We start from the raw sequence: 16,890 nt of genomic DNA on the forward strand, positions 1-16,890 counted from the left end.
ATTTACTCCCAATCCAAGACTATGTAAATACATAAAATTAGATTCTGATTTCAATTTCATGCTCTTATTTCAATGTAAATAAACAACCTACTTCACTCCTAATCTACACTCTTAATCCTAGGTTCCCACTCTTTGGGATTCTCACTCCAATCCAAAATGCAAACGCTACCTATATATTGTCATTTGTTGATAAAACTATACATGATAAATTAACATAAAATGAACTTTTCCATCGCGATTAAAGATACACTTTCAAAGTATTTTCAACAAAATTCATACTATAACATGCAAACAAGAACAAATTAACTTTGTTTTAAAACGCTACAAATCAATATCCGCAATCCAAGTTACTTAGCTGACTGACAAAATTTAATATTGAAAAGACAGATCCCTGATAGAGCCCAAGACAATTGTACAAGCAAAGACCTGGAATAAGACGATTAAACCTATACCGTTATTCAACTTTCCGTCACCAAGACAACCAAAGAACACAGAATAAGCTTAAAAAAAGCATGGACACTGACTGTAATAACATAATATACCTTCTTAAATTTGAGAAAGCTTCACTCAGTTGGATCCTTCCCAAAACCCATCATAGCATGTGTAGCTAGCATCGAACACCTACGAGTCATTTCCTGAATTCGCCCGACCAAAGGTAAGTTAACTGTTTCTCGGTTCCTGAGAGGCTTCTTGTCCCACCTATTCACATGTTATGCATAGCTTTCATAACCATCTCAGAAAAGATAACTTTTGCACATAACATCATTGGAAAAACAGCTAACAGAAAATATCAAACATCACTTGAATTCAAGGATCAAGTAGTGAATAGAGATTACAACCCCTATACACCCTGTTCCATAGATTTCAGTGTTGTTAAGCACAGCTACCATTCCCAGTCTCAAAGGATCAATAATTCAACATTGAATCATATAGAACATGTCTGCACTACAATCATTACCTGGTGCACTCTTATACAACTTCCAAAAACCATTAAGTTACAAGCATGTGAAATTTCAGCCACCACAAACAGTTTATAGAGTTACATGAGCAGTCAAATGGGCGATTGAACTAAGATACTGTTCTCATATTAAAAAATTCAAAAACTATCAGGTCCTAATCTTAATTAGCTTGATTTCATAAGATTCACAATGTTAGAATCCCTTTCGTACTTATTTTCTCTAAAGCATAACTCAAGGTGTTCATGAATAATTACTTTTGAGGCTCATGCAACTCACGCCACAAAATAACTCCCAACTATAATTCTGCTAACTTTGCAATCAAATGAATGCAAATTCAATCCTCCAGCATTGCATAAACTTATAAGCTAAGGAACTAATCAGGCACTTCCTTCACAAGGTACATACCCAATGTTTTTTGAAAATGAGGAATTGATTCGGTACACCAATTTTGTGATAAATTGACTTTGTCTTCCTAGAAATGACTGTATCTCCTATTGCAGCAATTTTATCAGTAGGAATGCAGAAAGTATTCATACTAAAGAAGGATGCATCTGAAATATGATCTCAAGGTTTCTATCTCATGTAAAGGATTAAATGAAACCATAATCTTTTAAATCCTGACAACATACATATCTTCATGGCGAACAACTTTTCCATCTTCAGTATATAGTTTGATGAGTGATATCATATCTATATTTCTCCCCATGAACTTGTAGTGTTGTTTGGTGTCAATTGTTATCTGTCAAGCAGCAGTTACAATATCCATATCAAGGATCAGATCAAAAAGGAAAAAGAAGTAAAGAGAATGTCAAATAACATTTCAAACCTCTCGCTTCTGTGCTGAAATAATGTTTTCTTCAACACTGTATTCAGAAATACTCGACTCACTAAAAACCTGAAAAATGAGGTAGAAAAAGGGAATACAATTCTCATTCATAGATTAACAAAGTTGTTGGTCTTTGACAACTAATTTGCTAGACTGACTAAACTTAATCATTCTTAGATGAGAGGTATAAGTTAGGTTGAAAGAATGATAGTATACTCATTTGTTTTCACGGCATTCATATTGCATTAGGTATATATTCATAAAGTACAGAAACGTGGGTAAACATCCAAACCTGAAGAAAAAGAAATGATTTCGCCATCTAAATATAGTAAGAATTTGTAGCATTTTTATACATTTCCTTAAATGTAAAAAGTAGATACCTGAATTATAGGCTGGCTTGTATAATATTATCAATTTCAAACTCTGATATGTAGAGGTTAAGAATGATAAGAGGTATGAAATGCTAATAGCTTTTCCAGCATGCTTCTAAAGCTAGCTGTGTATCCCAAAAAATTTTCCAAGCAAATTAATCTATTACCACATAAAAAATATATGCTTCAACACACAATCTTTGCTTCAAATCAGCTGTTAGTAAAGTACAAGGATAATTTTCCATTTTGAAGTAAAAAAGTGAAAAATCATTGAATTTTCAATCACACTGCATCTGTATGCTAGACATGCGTATGAAGATGGCCAAGTTTCCACACCTTTCCATTAAAAGAAAGAAACAAATCATTAGCAATTCAAACTTGATTAATATATATTATGTCATTGTTTCTTTTCTATTCATGCACATGTTTGAAGATATGTACAGAAAGATCATTCTGAATTGTTCCAAAAAATTGATTCTCCCTGTAAGTTTAAAATGATCACAGCAAACAGTTGATTTGTGAAAAAGAACCAAAATGATTACCTTGGAAATTGCATAGAATGCTGATTTGATTTGCTTCACCCTGAATAGTCAATAATAATTTGCATCAGACGTGATTTTGATCCATAAATATCTAATCTCATGCACAGACTTCCTATTAGGCGGAATTGCCATTTGAACCACATATAAACAAGATTTAATTTCGATAAAATTCTTTAACTTCCAATACGTACCCGTGAGCACACATGAGTGGGTCCTCAAAGGATGCATGTGGAGCATAGATTTCGAAGTCATGAGATGTGGCACAAGATCCATATCTGAAACAATCCACAGAAACATATGATGAAAATCTCAACCCAATCAATAGATATGTTTCCAGCATCAAGTGGACACCAACCAGCATGGTAAATTTATAAATTCTTCAATTTTTTTTTTTAAAGAAAATTATATGCTACCATGAAATTGTCTAAAAATGAAATTAAAATGATATATGGCGATAGCATGACTATTGGAATTACTTGTTACACAAAGCATGAACATATAATAACAACTCATATCATACAAAAATGTATCAGCATATGGCTATTACTAATTCAATTTCAGCGGACGATAAACACCAAGGCAATTTAAAGCGAAGTAATAATAATATATAATAAACAGTGAAAGAAATTGGTCTCTACTTCTATACCATCTCTTCCAATAGCTTCGTTGGTCATATCAATTTTCTTCTACAGAAGAATAAGAAGAAAAAAGAGAAACTGCAATCACAGTAACTAATTGGTGAACTCATTCTGCAAAAGGCATTCCAAAGAGGCTAGGAGAATCTCTGGTGGGTTTCGAAAAATGTTTATTTATCTTACTTTGTTCTAATTAGTAATTCTTGTACGGGTGCTATCAACAAAAAAAAAAGTGTAGAAGATAATTTTTATGTGTGTTTTATTAGATCCATACAAGAAGCTGCAGAATGTGGACTTGGCCATATGTGCTGCATTTTAGACCAAAAAGCTGAAACTTTTCCATTTCTTTTCATTCTTTCAACAAAATATTAACATATTTAAAAAGAAGTACATAAATATATCTGAATTACAGCATCACATCATCCCCTACAGTGAACGAATCTCCGGCTCACCAACTACAACAACTAGACAATTATCACTAGGAAACATTTTTTTTAATTCTTAAAAAAATAATAATAAATAAACTTCTTTCCAAGATCTATAAATGTTTAATGTAGCATATATATAAACCACAAAAAAATTCGTAAATACACTAACTAAAACTATCGGTCGCTTCCAATAAATGAAAAACATATTTATGAGTAAGGCTATGCTTCCTCAATTGTGAGTATCCCAACTTATGGGTTAGCAATCATTTATATATATTTCAACATGTACGATACAACTTTAACTTCATTATTAATAATTAACATATAACTTTAACAACTCAATTAATGAATTGCATAAAAGATGCCACGTCAATTAAGATGCAAACAATGCTGCAATGTAACTGACATTAAAGTAAGCAACACAATCTATTTTGTTGTTAATTCAGTATTTAAACAACAGTCACACAATTGTGATAGTATACATCAATTAAGGGGTAATTAAGGGGGGGACTATGTGGCCTAGCGGCCCAGGGAAATTTCAGGGAAAATAAGGGTCTTCACTGAAGTTCAGCACATATCAAAAGGAAATTTACGTTTGCCACCTAGGGTTTCAGTATTTATATATTGGCCGATTTACATCTGTCGTTTCATCATTTCGGCCCTTGTCCGGTACTAACGAAAGAAAGACGATTACTCACAAGTTAAGAATGTGAGGCATAATATCATCAGAAATACGTTTAGAGGAAGTAAGCTCGCAAGCCTCTTTGCCGCAACGTTCCCTTATCTGATCCATTTGCTCTTCCTTATTATCTGATTTAATAAAAATAAAAAAATAGTAAAGAATGATAAATAAGCATCATCAAATTTAATAATTGGCAACAGTTAATTAAGCAACAAATCATGCAATATGCAAATTAACCTTTTGAGTGAGTGTGATTCACTTTCTCCATTAAAGGTGATGGTGATTCTTGCATTTTCTTGGCAACCAGACGGGTCTGATGAATCAAATGATGCTGAGAAGTGTGCGAAAGTGGAAGGAGCCGAGAAGAAAATGAACATATGCATGGCTTCATTGCATCCACTTGTCAATACTTTGTCCGTTAATTTGACATTTTATGTAACGTGTCCGTTAATTTGCCTTTTTATGTAACGTGGCCGATTCCTTGAATGTCTTTCATTCTATTTCTTTGAATTCGGGCGAGATTTGAATAATCAAATAATAAATTTACAATAATTTTTTCGAACAAGCAAATACTTCAAAACGTGACACTCTCTCTACTCTACCGACGGTAACCGAAATACGTCGAATTTCAGTTAGTGACATTCTATTGGGATCCCTGAAGTATGATATAATATCAGCGTTACCCTAAGGGATTTGAACTTCCTCCATCTTTCCCTCTATAATAATCACCTGGTCCCTCTATTCCTTTTTACTTTGGGTCTATAAAAGTATAAATTTATTACTTATAAAAAGAAGGCAATAACTAGATGAATAGAGATTATTGATACAAATAAATACACATTTAATTAGAGTTAATGCGTTTCAAAAACAAAAAAAATTGAGTTAATGGGAATCATGAGGTCATAATTTAGAAATATAATTTTTGCATTACATTACATTAAGTTCCTCTACTGATCTAAATTTTAAATGAACAAAAATTTATATGGTAATTAATGGTTAGTACGTTTTTTTTAAAAAAATAGTTAAGTAAAGATGAATTTTATTGGTTTAGGATTCCACGTGTGTTTGATATTCTTTTGAATATTTGAAAGTAAATACCACCAGTTAAAATAATAATAATAATAATAATAATAATTACCACCCTTAATAAACTTCTACGAACCTCAAAAATATCTGACTAGTTAAGCCGGCAAGTTACCAAAAGTCAACAAACGTTGCTTCCGAAAATATTAGAACCATGTAGCAAACAAAGAAATGGGGGTACATTAAGACAATCAAAGGCAATAAAAGATTTACAAACAAATGATTTGAACATGCTCTACTAGGATACACAAATCTGGTAAGAAAATAATTCTTGTAAACACTATCACACCATACCGCAGGTAGCACAACGTGTTTCCAATTCTCTGGACAAGCAAAGATGGTCCTTATTTACCATTCAACACAAAGCATGCATACACTACCATCCGATTTCTTTCTATTTTCTCTCTTTTATTTTGTCATTTTTACTTTTCATCACATAGCAAAACCACTGTCACTTAAGATAAATGCTGACCCATTGTTTTTGGCATCAAAAAGTGAAAGACGATACCAAATCTACCGCTTGGGCTCATTCAAAGTTTTTCCCTCGAAAAATTCACCAAGCATTCGCTCAAGATCCTCTGCCGAATACCGGATGTACTTCTGTGGGTTCTTCCCATTCTCAACTAGAGGCCTGGAGCACATCAAAGTAATGTCAAAGAAAGATCTACTAAATCTCTTCTGGGTTTAAAATTTGGCATGTACGATGGATGCATGTGAAAATGTTCGAGTGTCTGCAAAGAGTAGTGAGAAAACAAGCAAAACATTTGATGAATGGAAAAGATAACACACCCAAAACGTTTTACAAAAGATCGGTAGGCAGGCAACAAGACTTCAGCAACTGCAAGCCTCAGAGACTCCCGCAACTCTGTGTCAGGAACTGTCCACTGAGATTGTTTTTGATGAAGCTCCTCAAATTGAATATTAAACAGCTTGAACCTGATAGCATAATCCGGTTCCCAATCATGATCAGAAGGCTTATTGGATGAACAACAAAATTCTTATTAGAAGAAAAAGGTTCACGAGGATGGAATATCAACCTGTCCTTAATCAATGCTCTTGAAACTCCACTACTATTTCCTCCATCAGTAGCCACTGAACCACCTCCCCCAGATGATGTCAGGCCTTGAACAGATAGACACTGCAGAATCTACAGAGGAAAATATAACCAATTACTTAATAGTAATATATCAGTTTATCTGTGCACTAATATGTTTTAAACGAAAGAACAATTGTAATGATATATAATAGAAACCTTCCAAAAGTACAGTATCTAATAATAAATAAATATATAAAACAATGAGGGAGATTGGAGAGGTTGATGTGCATGGAATGTCAACACATTCTGGATATCAGTTACCATCTTGCTAAGTTATGAAAAATGAACCACTAAATAAACTTACCCGTTGTCAGTTCTATTAATAATTTCCTAGTCCCTATACAACATTTTTGTCAAATTTTGCAAATTATTAATTTCTTTTAACCCACAATCATGGGCATCATCAACTCTCTAACCCTGAATATCAGTAGGGTGGGCAAAAAGACCATTGCCCCCGAAAGAAACCAATCGGTCTATATTAGAGAAAAAACCGAAACCCAAAAAAATAGGAAATACAAAATAAATTACGATTTAAAACCAAAAAAACCGAACCGACCCGGAAACCAAACTAATTCGGTTCAGTTTGGATTATTATTCTATAAAAACCGACAGTTCAATTCGATTCAGGATCGAACCAAACCATTGCCCACCCCTAAATATCAGTATCAATTCTGTTTGATCATCACTCTTCTAAATTTTCTTCTATTATATGTCCCATTAATGTTCTCAAATAAAATCCTCACTTGTTTCCTGCAAACAACTCATTAAATCACTAAACTCCTTAATTTTCATCTCTGCCCTGACATTCAGCAACCTGATTCTTCTACTTCAGCAATCCTAACCAGGGCTCTTCGAGCCTGCTCTATACGATTGGCCAGCCTTGCGGCAGCAAAAGGATTAGACATCTCCCCAGCCTTGCGGCAGCAAAAGGATCAGACGTCTCCCGATGCTATGCCTTTGCATCCTTTCGACTAAAGTCTAAGAACACAACAACCTAAATTCTACAGAACTTTTTCCTACAAATATCACAAAGACAGAGTTCTCTCCAAGCTTTCGAACACACAAGGTATCACCAAATGGGGAAGAGCAGAGAGAAACCTTTGCCCAGGCAGTTCTTTTGTACTGATTTGCATGCTGTTGCACAATCCTTCTGTGTCTTTGCACCCAATCATCTCCTAACAAATCCTTCGCTTCAGACCTGAAAATGGAATGTTAACTTATAATGAATCACTACTGCAAGCAAGACAACTTCAGAAAGTATAGTAAAGTAGAGGCCCACAAAAATCAGGTAACATGAGAAACCTGCGCACAGATCTGACCATATAGTGAATATTGTTCATCAGGAACAAGTGAGTCAAAGCAGGGTCTTTGTACTGCTTAGATTTCCCATCCAAATTAGTTTGAAGAGCCTGCATTATTCGCATTGTCACAGAAGCTAGCTGTGAATCTGATTCAGTTCCATTTTCAAATTCCTGGAACAGTTGCTTCAAAGTTGATTGATAGCTGTAAAAGTTTAGTGCAAAGTGTCAGGTCAACCATCACCAAAAATTAAAACAGGAAAAGTTACGATCAAGAAATAAACAGCTTTGAACATAGAATTGTCTCCAGCTGAAATCTCATGAACTTAAATTATAAGAGTTATATAACTGAATCTTTAAACTGAAAATTGTATGGACAGAAAAACAACAAAAAAATTAATTGGTTGCATTGTACATGCCAAATTCTGTATAGCATGAAGAGAAAGCACATTAAATTGACAAGACAAAACAAGTAACATAGCAGATTGTGAAGCAGTCCTAACAGACTAAAGAACATGTTCAACTGCACTTACTCAAACAGAAACTTCACATAGTTAATCACATAGCTGGTCAAAGGATGTACAGTTCCATCCAACACAGCCGTTTTTGTTGCATCCTTCTCAACAGCTTCTTCAAAATCACCAAAGGTCTCTTGAGCTGTCTGGGCAAGCCGTTTTGTCAGGCCCAATGCAGATTCTCTAATTTCAGTGCAAGCTTTACCTTTGAAAACAGACTCTATCTGGCAAGAAAATGACCATATTTCAAGTTAGTTATATATATATATATGTAGCAATAATCTATGAATTGACTTTCCAGAACATACATGGTCAAGTTAATTACAGATACATAGCAATAATCTATGAATTTGACTTTCCAGGACGTATAGCTAGTAAATGAACTTAATGATACCTTAGGTATTAGTCAAGCCATATAATCTGAACTCTAGGTGAAATACGAACTCATTTATCTTGCGCTATTTTAATAGTAACATTATAACTATCTTTGCAACCAACAATACAACTCAAATCCATATGGCTCACTGTAACTAAAATATTACAATTTAAATTCTAAAAACGACGTATAGAAAATTATTATCAATGTTAGCCCAATGGAACTGAGAGCAGTGTTAGGTAAACATAGACAAGACAACAGAAGACCTAAAAGTAGTACTGCTAAAACATTTTTATGATTAGGATTCGTAAAATTTTCAAATCAAGTTATCAATTCAGAATACTAGGTGAAATGACATATATCTTGCACTTTTAAAGTATGTTACAACAATCTTCCCAACCAACAATACCATCTTGAACCCATATGGATCATTCTGACTATATATTCCAAAATAAATTCTAATAACAATATACAGAAAATTATCATCAATGTTATGTCCAATAGAAATGGGAGACTGGTAAACATAGATGAACGACAGAAGACCTAAAAGTAGTACTACCTACAGGATTTCAATAGTTAAAACTCGTTTGGAAGATATATACTTCAGGACACCATTATTCACTAAAACAATACAAATATAAACACATCCACACGTATCAATCGAAACTATTGCCATTAGAGGACCCCTTATCATCATTGAAGCATCACAATTGACACGTACAAACATCAAAATGAAATCCAACAAGAGACAGATTTCTATGAGCAAAAGCTCATTTGGTTTGTCCATCTATTATCCACTGTATTCCTTCTGTACAACAAACAATGGTAACGAATAATCAATGTGATGCTGATGTTACCTAGTCTACGTATTAATATGGAAGATGGATTGGGAATGAGAATAGGGTGTGATGGAGTAGGCTTCTTTTGGATTGTTAAAGCAGAGTACAATGTTTCAGGTGAAAATGGAAAGACGCTTTTCAAATGTAGACAAACATGCATACATTTTAACTAGAATTCTTGTGCAATACCTAATTTGCTTAGTATCATCTAGAGGAAAAATTTCCTGCCTCTATCTCTTCATGACACAAATGGTAGTGCATAAGATGGTACGGACTGAGGATTGATTCCTCACTCTCTTCGTGATAAACACCTCTCTTTCTTTCTCTTCATTCCTGTTGAGAATTTGATTCTTCTTACATACTTATGATATGAAACCAATGCCTATTGAAAGCAAATTTCCAAATTTAAAGTTGATGGTTGGTATTGGTTTATGGTAACCGTCTTTGATTCGTTATTTGATTCTAAATGGGTAATTATTTATTAAAGTTGGATGTCCGTTTTTGTCAAAAATTGATCTTAGGCACCACAGATGAAACACTAAAGAAGTAGTTGGGGCAATGGATAATAGAGGATTGGTATCAGACTAGGTTTGGCATGGATAATGCCAAACCTGCATCCACACCCACTAAAAAATTTCAAACCCAAATCCTTCACAAACCCATTACCAGTTTCAAATTTCATCCCACCGCGACAGATATGTAGTCATTGCCAAATCGAGAAGATATCCATTCATTTTTATCAGTTCTTCTACTTCTAAGCACTAATAAAACAACAAAAGAAACACTTGATCAAATCTACAAGTCTAATCTACCAAATACACACTAAATTTCTACCACTAGTAATTAGTAGAAGAAGTTTTCCAATCATTCAAACTTCAAAGGATATATTCAATTATTCAAACCATTCAAAATGTCCACAACCAGTGAGCTGATTGCTAATTAGTCAAAGTTTTCCATTACTTTGTTAACTAATTTTTATATTACAATTATTTGCCTTCTAATTATCTGCAAATCTTGGTGTGGAAGGAGGTATATTTATACATATGGTCAAGCAGCTTTAGTTTGAACAATTATTGGTAATAGATCACTGTATCTAAGGGCAATGGAAAGATGTAAAAATACTGAACGTCTAGTTAACAGTGATACTAAAATTGGTTTGAGGGGGTAGAACAATTTTTTCATTTAAGAAATAAATAAATAAATAAAATAGCTAAATATCTGTGGATACTCGCATTTTTTAAACAGCACCTGCGTCTGTATCACACCTGCAGCAGATTTTTCTATCATGTTCCAAACCTACCCCAAACCCATAAAGAGGCATACCAAATCATTCTTAGGGTCAGAAACCAGTGGATATTCACATCCACAGGTAAAATTGCCATCTCTTATCATGGAAATTGAAAAGAATAAACAGGATTATAGTCAGTGTTTGGCACAATCAAATTGAATTGAAATAGATTTTGTCTATTATGAGAAGGGCAGATAAACCTTTTCCATGACAGACCAGAAAATCATGCAAAGCTTCAATCTAAACAACATAATATCAGTGACTACTGATACAAAGCCTCACTTCATCCATATGAAAAAAAATAAATGAATAGAATAAAGGGGGAAAAGAAAAAGGCAACAATTTCAGATCACCATCAAACTTTATAAACTACCACACCTAACTAAGCCATATCCCCAGATCCAAATTTGTCAATCAGCATTTAAACTATTGCAATAAATAAGAACATAAAAATTAGTCATACCTCTGAGTGAAGCTCTCGCATTATCTCATACATGTCTAAAAGTACAAATAGCTTTTCAGGTGATCTCTTGCTTTTGGCAATTGCATCCCCAAAACTGAGCAGCACTGTAACACTACTTGCAGTAACTTCAGCAAAACATTGATCACTAAGAGAATCAAAGCCTTCAAATATTTGATCGCATACTTTACGTTCTCCAGCAAAAAGCAATTTGACCTGTACAAAAATAATTAGCAAATTGTAATACCATATATAAAAGGTACGAGTATATTCAGCATGGTTCTTACAGCAATACGCATGAAATGAATCCAATTTCCAATCTTTGCCTCCAACACCTCCCATTGCATTTTTTGAACATCATCTTTGCTAAGTTTCTCAACCCCCAATTTTCGGAGGCTCTCTTCCAAAACTGTAGAACGTGTATCCCTAAAGAAAAATAAATAAAAAAGGGAAAAAAAAGGTGCTGAACTTGTTGGAAAAATTATCATGTGCCTTTGTATGGATGTAACTGTGTATATATAAGATAAGTTTACAGAAGAAAAACAACAGTCGTTTAAAGACTCATAAAGATATATCTTTTTTATTTGGACAAATTTTATTGCCCTAAAATAATCCAAATGCAGAACGACATTGCAAGATGAGAGCCACATGTTGTCCAGACAGATTAAAACCAAAACAAAACTCCATTTCCTAATTCAACTGGAGAGATAGTTATCCACCTGAATCACCTCAACAAAAGCATTTTAATGACCTTATACAAAATTACTAATTAACACACAATATGAAGAACTCGTAACTGTTGCTAATGTCTAAATGACATCCCTATATTTCTTTTCCAAGAAAAAGGAAAGTAAAAAAGAAAATTGGTTTCTAACATTTTATTTTCCTTCTTTTGGTCAATGGACTTATCCAAAAAGCTTTAATTTCAAGTCTTCAATTATGCAGGTGGAAAGACTGGAATAATTTAATGACCATATTTGAGTCCTACAATTAACTGTAACTGCAGATTCACCAAAATTTCCTACACATTCAAATATAATAAAATCAAGACGAAAACAACATATAAAGACCTAACAACCATCGAGGACTCTTTAAGTTCGACCAACAAAGCTTCTTTATTGTTGCCAGACCATGGCTCTAGCTGTACACTGCCAATGCCAAAGACGATATCATATGTCTTCACTATCAATTTAATCAATTCTGAATACTCTGGCATACGAGCTAACAACAATAAGATACTACATTGGCCTAAATCAATTAAAGAACAACAAATTAAGTTTTTACTTTATTTTATGCATTTATTTATTTTTTGGGCCCAGAAACAAACAACAGATTAAGTAAATCACAGACAACTTTTGTCATCTTGCTGCTACGTTGTTATAATTTTACTTTCAATGAATAAAATTCAGAAACTCTTTCATCTGGGACAAGCTAGGCTAGTTTGGTACATTTTCTGTGGTTTTGATTTTATTTTCTCATTTGTGTCCGGTTTGATTACTTATTTGGGTAAGATTTTGTTTCCTATACTGCGCTGTAATGGGATTTATATGTTGTTATAGGAAGTAGACCATTCAAATTCAAACCCCCCACCCTCCAACACCACACACCCCTTTTTCTTCTCTTGAGGGTGATAGATTCTTCCCCCAACCCCCTTTTTAGGAGAGGAGGTTGGTTTTCCAGCTTATGGCCGCTATAAATAGGGCCTAAGTTTCCATTCTTAATTCAGACTCTGGATGAACAAATAGTAAAATGGAATGAACGATGAAGAAAAAAGTGCTACCTCTGTACTGTGTACCAGTTATCCTCAAGATCACCAAAATAACCCAATGCAAAAACCAATAACCATACAAAAATCTTCAGATGAGAGTTCTGATGAATACCCAACCACCCCTAACCAGCCTATTTTTTTTACCACTAATTTTTCTCCCTTTTCTTTTTCTCTATTGGTTCTGAACCACTTATCTTCAAGTATCAATAAAATACACAAGAATACCAACAAATACAAAGAACAGAAATTTGTAATACATAGCAGAAACTCAGGTCTTTATTTTATTTGGTCAAGCAATGAGGCTTAGCATCGTACTTTCATCAATAATGGCTAAATTAAGCCTGTACAGGTATATGCATATACATAGTGAGAAAGAGGAGAATTTCCACAACATAGAAACAGTCCTTCATGCAACTTTAAGTACATGTCATATGCAAAGAACAGCATTTGAAGTAGCCAATCTCAAACAAATTTAAACATTTCAAAATAATTTGCTTGCTCAGAGAAGATAAGATGGTTACGACTATAAAAATCAAAGTCAACATGCAAGATTAAATAGCTATGGACCAAAGACAGAGCTTCTTACCTATAAATTCTTTGTAATTGCTGTTGGTGGCCAGCTTGAACCATTTGCTGGGCTAAATCATGCAGTAAAGGCAAAATCCTTGGTGGTATAAGAGTAGGAGGTGTAAAAACAGCAGTTTCTGCATCACCATTTGGCTGTTCTGAATGATGATTCGATGGGCTTTTGTGGCTAGAATCACCATTGTGTCCCGGTGATCCTGATGAGGGACGCATTGAATTTGGGAGGCATTCAAAAAGACGATCAGGCTCCAATGGTTTACTGAAATTTTGAGAGGGGAAAAAAAAAAACAAATGATGCTTGTATGCCGAGATCATTGTCTGAGACTAAAGACAAGGAAGAATAATGCTCATAGAAAGGACATAAGATAGACAAATTTCACGCCCCCGCAAAAGGAGGGAAAGATGAAAAAATAACTTCAGAGACTGATCAAAAAGAGTGTAATTTCTTATTGGTTGTAAGGTATATTAAACACGCAGGTCTACAGGAACATGGTACTGAAATTAAAAACTAATATTTTGGAAAGAATAACAAAATAGTTAAATTAATTTTTATATTGAAGCGCATAACTAAAAAATTGTTCTTCAAGCATCATGCTTCTTATGCATAAATGGGTTACTGATCCTGGCAATACAAGAATTCCAGAAGGCTGATTCCAGACATGATACAATACTCTAGATACTAAAAAGGAAATATCCTGGGGATGACATACACTAGCAAGAAAAAGCTACTGCAAAGCGAATTTGCAGAAAAGTTCAGCTTGTTTCTAAACTTAAGAGGCTTGAGATCAAGAAGCATTAGATAGTTATTTGAGCAAAAGGATCACACCTTCAGACGAAAAGCATCAATAATCATGAAAATACAAACCTGTACGAGGCTAATAGTTGCTTAAACTCGTCTTCTAGCTTTGAAATAGCTTTAACAAGTAAAGTATTGGCATTGTTGATCACCCCCTCACTATTTTTGAAGCCCTTGTTACTGCTAAAATAACTAATGTTGCTTCTAAGTTGATCAATTGCTTCCAGATAACTTTCCAGGTCCTCATGTGGTCCTCTAAGTATTTTAGATTCTGCCTACATATAGGAGCAACAAATAATTTAGCAACAATGTAAGAAACTTTGAGTATTTAGATATAAGTATTTAAAATAGATAAACAGAAGTAAAACTTGCCTATGCCTCATGGACTCAGAAACAAATGGACTCTTAAAAACAAAACTGCCTCCCTTGTATTCACACATTAGATAATACACTTCTTCGCTCCCAAATATGAGCAAATTGATACTTTAAGCCACTTAGTGATGATGACAGAGAGCAGTAGTGAATTATCGAGAATTCAACTTTCACTTCGTCCATCAATGCCATGTACGCAGGGATTCTCTAGGTTATTAATATGGCATTTTAAGGAATTGAGGAAGTAAGAGATGACTATGCATTATTGCGGGAGTTTACAATGTACACGCTCTTTAAGGGTCTATATTGATCTGAAGTAACTTAAATTGTTGCATGCTATCATACACTTTCAGCTGGGCTTCATAAGCATCATCTTAGTATGGGCAAGAACAGAACGACATAAATAAAGTTTGTTTGAAAACATATTTTACACATCACCATTAGTTTTACTCCGGTAAAATCAGGGCTCGCCAAACGTACTAAGTTTACTATGATTGATGTTTGCTCTTACTTAACAAGCCAAACAAGCTACAGCATATTTAAAGAAAGCACAACCCTTTCCTTCATTCAAATCCGTTAAATCTACTGCAAAAGGTCAAGCAAGTGAAGCACTTTTCAACACTTATAAACAGATTGAATGAACTCATAAGTAAAACTAACAACAGCACCATCACAGTATCAATAGAAAGCAAACCTGACGAGAAAGATCAAATTGAGCCAAAATAACCTCAGCAGCCTTCAAAGTCTTATCAATATTCTCATGAGCCTTTCTAATAGCATGCGTTCTTATCTGTATCAACAATAATAGCAAGTAAAATAAAAAAACACCAGCCAAAGATCTATTCGATCCGACAACCTCATTCAGGAAGTGGTCAAAGTCAAAGTCAAAGTCAAGATCTGATATTGGGAACCTGAGTAGGGCGCATGGCGGTTTCGAGAGCGGAGAGGCGGTGATCAAAAGAGCCGAGAATCGTGACGACATTGTCTGTAATTGTTTGGCTCTTTTGCAACGACTCTCTCATTTTCGCTGCTTTCTCGCTTAAAGAAAGCGATTCCATGCCTGTTACTCCCATCACCACCATCTTCTTCTTCTTCTTCTTCTTCTTCTCGCTTCTTCTCTACAAAGAGAGAATTATTCGTTGATTTTAAAAAATAAAAATAAAAATAAAATTTGGTGATGAAAATGTTTTGTGTGTTGAGGTTGTTGTGAGGTAAGTACCAGTTTGATAATTAAGTTTTAAGTTAAAAATAATAATATTATTAAAATATTATTCAGCAGAGAGGAGCAGAGATATTGCTGCTGTCTTTGCTTTCACTGGCTTCCAATCTGGTTATATAGAGAGTAAAAAGGAAAGGACTCGAGAGACGGAGACTCTCGTACTCGTTACTCTTCCTCCTTTCTTCCCTAGGTCAATTGTTTTCTTCTTTTTCTTTTTTAATTTTTAATTTCATATTTAACATGTCAAAAGTTATTGTTACATTTTTATCAAATTCGACCTGATGACAAAAAGCTAATGGATTTCCAAGCCGAGAATCCACATTCAATGACTACTAATATCCAATGATATGTCTTAATTTAAATAGAACAAAATAAAATAAATCCTAACTATCATTAGACTTAAATTTTTTAAGATAAGAAATAATTTTTTCTACCTTAATTGTGTATCTGATTAATTATTTTCAACACTCAAAAGTGGATGTGAACAAAAGAATATATTAAAGAAGGGTATGATATCTCTAAGTATTTTGGGAAATTTATAAAAATAACTATAAAATTTTTACTGTTTTCATAATTAATTCTCTAAATTTTTTTCTATCAACATTAACCAAACACACAATTTTCTTCCTAAATTACCCTTGTGTTTGCTAACCAACCTGTCGCACGAAGCTAAGTGCGACAGGTGCCTGTCGCACATAGCTTGGTGCGACAGGTGCCTGTCGCACATAGCTTGGTGCGAGCCGGTCGCACCA

The 16,890-nt window shown here is 34.1% G+C and overlaps 2 protein-coding genes across 4 annotated transcripts; both read right to left on the reverse strand.

The window, feature by feature from the left end:
• Positions 1-209: 209 nt before the first annotated feature.
• Positions 210-4,869, reverse strand: LOC102629409 (uncharacterized). Of its 2 annotated transcripts, none has more exons than XM_052439466.1 (8): positions 4,681-4,869; positions 4,460-4,571; positions 2,890-2,973; positions 2,699-2,738; positions 1,786-1,854; positions 1,589-1,698; positions 543-699; positions 210-446 (listed from the first exon to the last, which is right to left on the reverse strand). In XM_052439466.1, exons 1-7 carry the CDS (start codon positions 4,832-4,834, stop codon positions 564-566), a joined length of 705 nt encoding a protein of 234 aa, XP_052295426.1. In that variant the 5' UTR covers positions 4,835-4,869; the 3' UTR covers positions 210-446; positions 543-563. The 2 variants fall into 2 exon arrangements, with proteins under 2 accessions (XP_052295426.1, XP_006485470.1); XM_006485407.4 differs by having other exon boundaries at positions 210-426; positions 4,681-4,865.
• An 814-nt stretch (positions 4,870-5,683) lies between these two features.
• On the reverse strand, positions 5,684-16,344 carry LOC102629699 (exocyst complex component EXO70A1-like). 2 transcript variants are annotated; one of them, XM_006485408.4, is made up of 13 exons: positions 16,139-16,344; positions 15,831-16,037; positions 15,614-15,709; positions 14,617-14,822; positions 13,753-14,010; positions 11,686-11,824; positions 11,402-11,614; positions 8,454-8,659; positions 7,925-8,125; positions 7,721-7,820; positions 6,564-6,673; positions 6,316-6,462; positions 5,684-6,157 (listed from the first exon to the last, which is right to left on the reverse strand). In XM_006485408.4, exons 2-13 carry the CDS (start codon positions 15,999-16,001, stop codon positions 6,040-6,042), a joined length of 1,965 nt encoding a protein of 654 aa, XP_006485471.1. In that variant the 5' UTR covers positions 16,002-16,037; positions 16,139-16,344; the 3' UTR covers positions 5,684-6,039. The 2 variants fall into 2 exon arrangements, with proteins under 2 accessions (XP_006485471.1, XP_015387954.1); XM_015532468.3 differs by having other exon boundaries at positions 15,831-16,343.
• Positions 16,345-16,890: the final 546 nt, after the last annotated feature.

This window comes from Citrus sinensis, chromosome 4, assembly GCF_022201045.2.
Source record: "Citrus sinensis cultivar Valencia sweet orange chromosome 4, DVS_A1.0, whole genome shotgun sequence".
NCBI lineage: Eukaryota > Viridiplantae > Streptophyta > Magnoliopsida > Sapindales > Rutaceae > Citrus > Citrus sinensis.

Bases quoted from the DNA above. Each gene is read 5' to 3' on its own strand.
- LOC102629409 (XM_052439466.1), bottom strand. From the start codon at position 4,834: ATGAAGCCATGCATATGTTCATTTTCTTCTCGGCTCCTTCCACTTTCG. The intron at 1,699-1,785 runs GTTTGAAATGTT...GCTGCTTGACAG, and splicing joins TTTCAGCACAGAAGCGAGAG to ATAACAATTGACACCAAACA. The intron at 700-1,588 runs GTATGTTGTCAG...ACATGTGAATAG, and splicing joins GTTGTTCGCCATGAAGATAT to GTGGGACAAGAAGCCTCTCA.
- LOC102629699 (XM_006485408.4), bottom strand. From the start codon at position 16,001: ATGGTGGTGATGGGAGTAACAGGCATGGAATCGCTTTCTTTAAGCGAG. The intron at 14,011-14,616 runs GTTTGTATTTTC...TCAAAATTTCAG, and splicing joins CAACTATTAGCCTCGTACAG to TAAACCATTGGAGCCTGATC. The intron at 11,825-13,752 runs GTAAGAAGCTCT...ATTTTTCTTTAG, and splicing joins CAATTACAAAGAATTTATAG to GGATACACGTTCTACAGTTT.